At 40.9% G+C, this 4047-nt stretch overlaps 1 protein-coding gene across 1 annotated transcript; it reads right to left on the bottom strand.

Moving 5' to 3' along the window:
* Positions 1-1252, bottom strand: LOC110107718. The gene is made up of 2 exons (XM_020838072.1): positions 281-1252; positions 1-189 (listed from the first exon to the last, which is right to left on the bottom strand). The coding sequence occupies exons 1-2, from the start codon at positions 1250-1252 to the stop codon at positions 1-3; spliced, it is 1161 nt and encodes a 386-aa protein (XP_020693731.1).
* Positions 1253-4047: the final 2795 nt, after the last annotated feature.

Raw genomic sequence — 4047 nt, 5'->3', positions numbered from 1 at the left:
CTAATAAAATATCCCCTTGGTTGCCCGGAGACCATCAAAAGGGGCCTGCTTGGGAGTAGCATCATTGACCAGATGTGTCCAATCTAGCGCAGCAGGCATGAGGAGAGGACCCCTCCTCATATAATCTATAAGCATGCTCGAAGGGCCATATACCAGATCAGAAACCACATTGCAGATCCAACAGAGCACCTGCATAGAATAACAAAGAGCAGCCCAGCAAAGGTAACAGCTAATCATAAATAGAGCACATATCCTTCCACATTCCCAACTTGGAATTGACAGCTTTTTTAATAGTAATAGCAGTAGTAGAACTACTGCTAAAAGTATTACCAAATCTTCTCATATTTCTCTCTTTCCAGATATGATAAACACTGCAGCAAGTGATAAGCGAGTAATAGTTTTTAGTAGGCTGGGCAGTATCAGAATCATCCGAGATCCATTCCAAAAGATGTAGAATATTTGGCCTAAACAACAAATGCATAGTGGATGGAATAAGATTAATCAAAATATCATAAGAGTAAGAGCACTCAAAGAATATGTGAGAGGAGCTCTCGGGAAAGACATGGCATAAGGAGCAAGACGACGGAACAGAAATGTTCCATAAAAGTAAAGCATCCGCAGTTTTTAATCCACCCACAAGAGCCAACCATGAAAAGACTGTGAACCTCAGAGCATACTTCTTGTGCCAGATTAGCTTATACCAAGAGCAGATGGGCTTGCTAGAATGAAAATCATTAATATAATCTGAAAATCTACTGTGCTTAAGATTGTTCCAGCTTACACAAGAGTTGGAATCCAAATAAATCGGGATATCACGAATGGCTAGCTGCACATTGTCGGGGATACAGTTGGGAAGACTCCAGTAATTATCACAAATTAAATCCCTAATAAGCATGTTAGGATTAGTAGCTTGCAAGACATAATGCCCATCCGAAAAGCTATCCAGATCACCATTATAACACCAATGATCCCAGTGCACAGCAATGGGGGCAGTAGGAGTAATCTTAAAAATAAAGTTGGATTTTGCAACCACAGCCATATGACACACATATTTCCATAAAGGAGTAGCTGCCAGATTAACAGGTTTCCAAGGGGATTTGTATCTTTGGGAAAGCCAAACAGATAGCAGAGAAGTAGTATTATACATTCTAATGATGATAGCATAGTTATAAGCGTATTGCATAGCCAAAAAAGAATGCAGACCCACACCACCAAATTGAATAGGCAAGAAAACTCTGTCCCAAGCCACCATATGGATCTTTTTTGACACACCAATTTCCCCAAAAAATTGAAATTATGGAGCTGATTTTCTTAAAGTGCTTAAGCACAGTTTTAGGCATAATACCACCTCTAATCCAATATGCAATAGAGTTTATCATAGAGAATTTCAGAAACTGAAGTCTTCCAGCAAAAGAGAGTAAATTAGCCTTCCAGCCCGAAAGCTTTTTGTCAATGCTATCCATAAAGCAAATATAATCAGCCACTTTAAGCCTCCTAAATAGACCTGTCAATTTCGGGTTACGGGTCGAACCAACCCGACCCGTAAGTGACCCGGATTTATTCGGGTTCGGGTCAACCCGACCCGGTTTTATAAACGGGTCGATTTTAAACGGGTTTTCGGGTTGACCCGGCAACCCGTCGGGTCAACCCGAACCTGACCCGTTTTTGCAAACGGGTCGGTTTCCCGGACCCGAACCCAACTCGCTTCGGGTTCGGGTCAACCCAAACCCGAAAATTCCAGGTTCGGATCTGGTTTTTGGGTCGGGTCAAATATTGACAGGTCTACTCTTAAAGGAGAGAGGGATGCCAAGATAAAATATAGATGAGGTAACACTTTGAATAGATAAAGCCTGACATATGCTCTCTTGATTAATAACAGCCTTAGGAAACATGATAGAGCACTTATCGAGATTAATTTTTAATCCAGTAGCATTGGCAAAAGTGGTAAGTATATTATTAAGTACCATACAATTCTCAATATTTGCTTCCCCAAAAATAAGCACGTCGTTAGCATATAATAGGTGTGAGACAGAGCAACTCCCCATCTTAACACCTATGAAATTACCATCGTCTAAAAGAGAGGAGAGAGCATCCATTACTAAACAGAATAGGTAAGGGCTGAGTGGGAAACCTTAACTAGGGGTGTCAATTTTTGACACGACCCGAAACACGACCCGAAGCCAACCCGGAAAAATCCGGGTTCGGGTCAACCCGAACCCGAAACGGGTCGGGTTCGGGTTGAACAAATCAACCCGTTTTAAAAATCGGGTCAGGTTCGGGTTGACCCACCAAACCAAAATTGACACGAAAATGACCCGAAAGTGACACAAAAACTCATATTTTACCCGAAAACCCGAGGTTGACCCATTTTTTACCCGATTTTGACTCGATTTTGACCCGAAAATCGAATATTGACCCGATTTTGACCCAAAAATTAGCAATTTGAGGTCAACTTCGGGTCATTCGTGTCGGGTCGGGTTGACCCGGACCCGAATCGGGTCGGGTTCGGGTCAGGAAACCTAACCCGTTTTTAAAAACGGGTCGGGTTCGGGTTGACCCGAACAGTGCCGGGTTAGTTCCGGGTTCGACCTGAACCCGACTCGCTGACCCGAATTGACACCCCTAGTCTTAACCCAGCAGAAGATGAAAAATACCCTTCTAGGTACCCATTAACCAAGATAGAGAAATTGACATCATGAATGCAAGCTTTCACCCAAGAAACAAAAATACGAGGAAACCCTTTTTGAACCATCCTCCCAATCAAGAATTCTCTTGAAACTGTGTCGAACGCTTTCCGAATATCAAGTTTGGCACAAAAGAACTTGCCACCACTTTTCTTAACAAAATTAATGATTTCTTTGGCAAGGATAATGTTATCAGTGGATATTTTGGATTTGACAAAACCAGATTGGTTAGATCAAATAATCAAAGGCATAATAGGCTTGATCCTATTTGAAAGAGTTTTTGCAATTATTTTATAAATAGTATTGCACAAGGCTATGGGCCTAAAATCCGCAATTGTTTCAGCATTCTTATGTTTAGGGATCAAGGCTATAGTAGTAGCTTTAATAGAGGAAGGTAAATATCCTTTGGAGAAAAAAGATTTGATAGCCTTACAAACCATAGGCCCAATAACATGCCACCCAGATTTATAAAAAAGGAAATTAAAGCCGTCAGGTCCAGGAGTGGAAGATGAAGAGCCAGAAAATACAGATTTCTTAATTTCCAGGTCAGAAACTTGTTCAGTAAGGATGCCCCAGTATATTTCCGGAATACTAACACCAGTCGGAAAGCAGTTTATATCAACATTTTGAGAGACGGGAGGATTGAACAGTGTTTGAAAATGGCAGATAATGTCCTGTATAGCATTGTCAGAGCTGCCCATATTAAGGGAAGATAAAAGATTTACCGCAGTTCTACTATTCCCTTGCCTGCACTTGATCCTAGTGTATAAGAATTTGAGGTCATCCTCCCCATGCTTTAACCACTTAGCCTTAGCCCTTTGAATAATCCAGGAGGATAAAAAGCCAGTATAAGCAGTAATATTGTGATTGACAGAAACAAGAGATGAGTTGAGAGTAGGATCAATAGGATTGATTTGTAGCTTGTCTAGAATGAGTTTCTGATGCTTATTAAGCTCCTCTAAATGCCTGTTAATAGAATTAGAGCTAGCCCATGACTCCTTAATAGCAGATTTCAGATGCCTTAAGGTGCTGTAGAGAGAAACCATAGGATTGCCAGTAATATGATTAGAAAAAACATTCAGAAGTATCGACCAATACCTTTCAAAATTAGTCCAGAAGTTATTGAATAAGAACCCGTGACTGGATTTAATGGAGAGCCCCGAGTGAATAATGAGGGGGCAGTGATCAGAGCAAGATGGGCTTTGAATAGAGCAAAAGGTGGCTGAATATAAGTTTAACCAAGCATGGTTAATTAAAGCCCTATCCAATTTAATGTGGATTGGATTGTCACTCCTTTGGTTGAACCAGGTGAATGCATTCCCAACAGTTTGAATGGCTCTAAGGCTTAAATAAAAAATCAAGT

The sequence above is a fragment of the Dendrobium catenatum genome, unplaced genomic scaffold (assembly GCF_001605985.2).
Source record: "Dendrobium catenatum unplaced genomic scaffold, ASM160598v2 original_scaffold_107050, whole genome shotgun sequence".
NCBI lineage: Eukaryota > Viridiplantae > Streptophyta > Magnoliopsida > Asparagales > Orchidaceae > Dendrobium > Dendrobium catenatum.
Note: the sequence above shows the minus strand (reverse complement) of the source record. Positions and strands in the feature narration are given on the sequence as shown.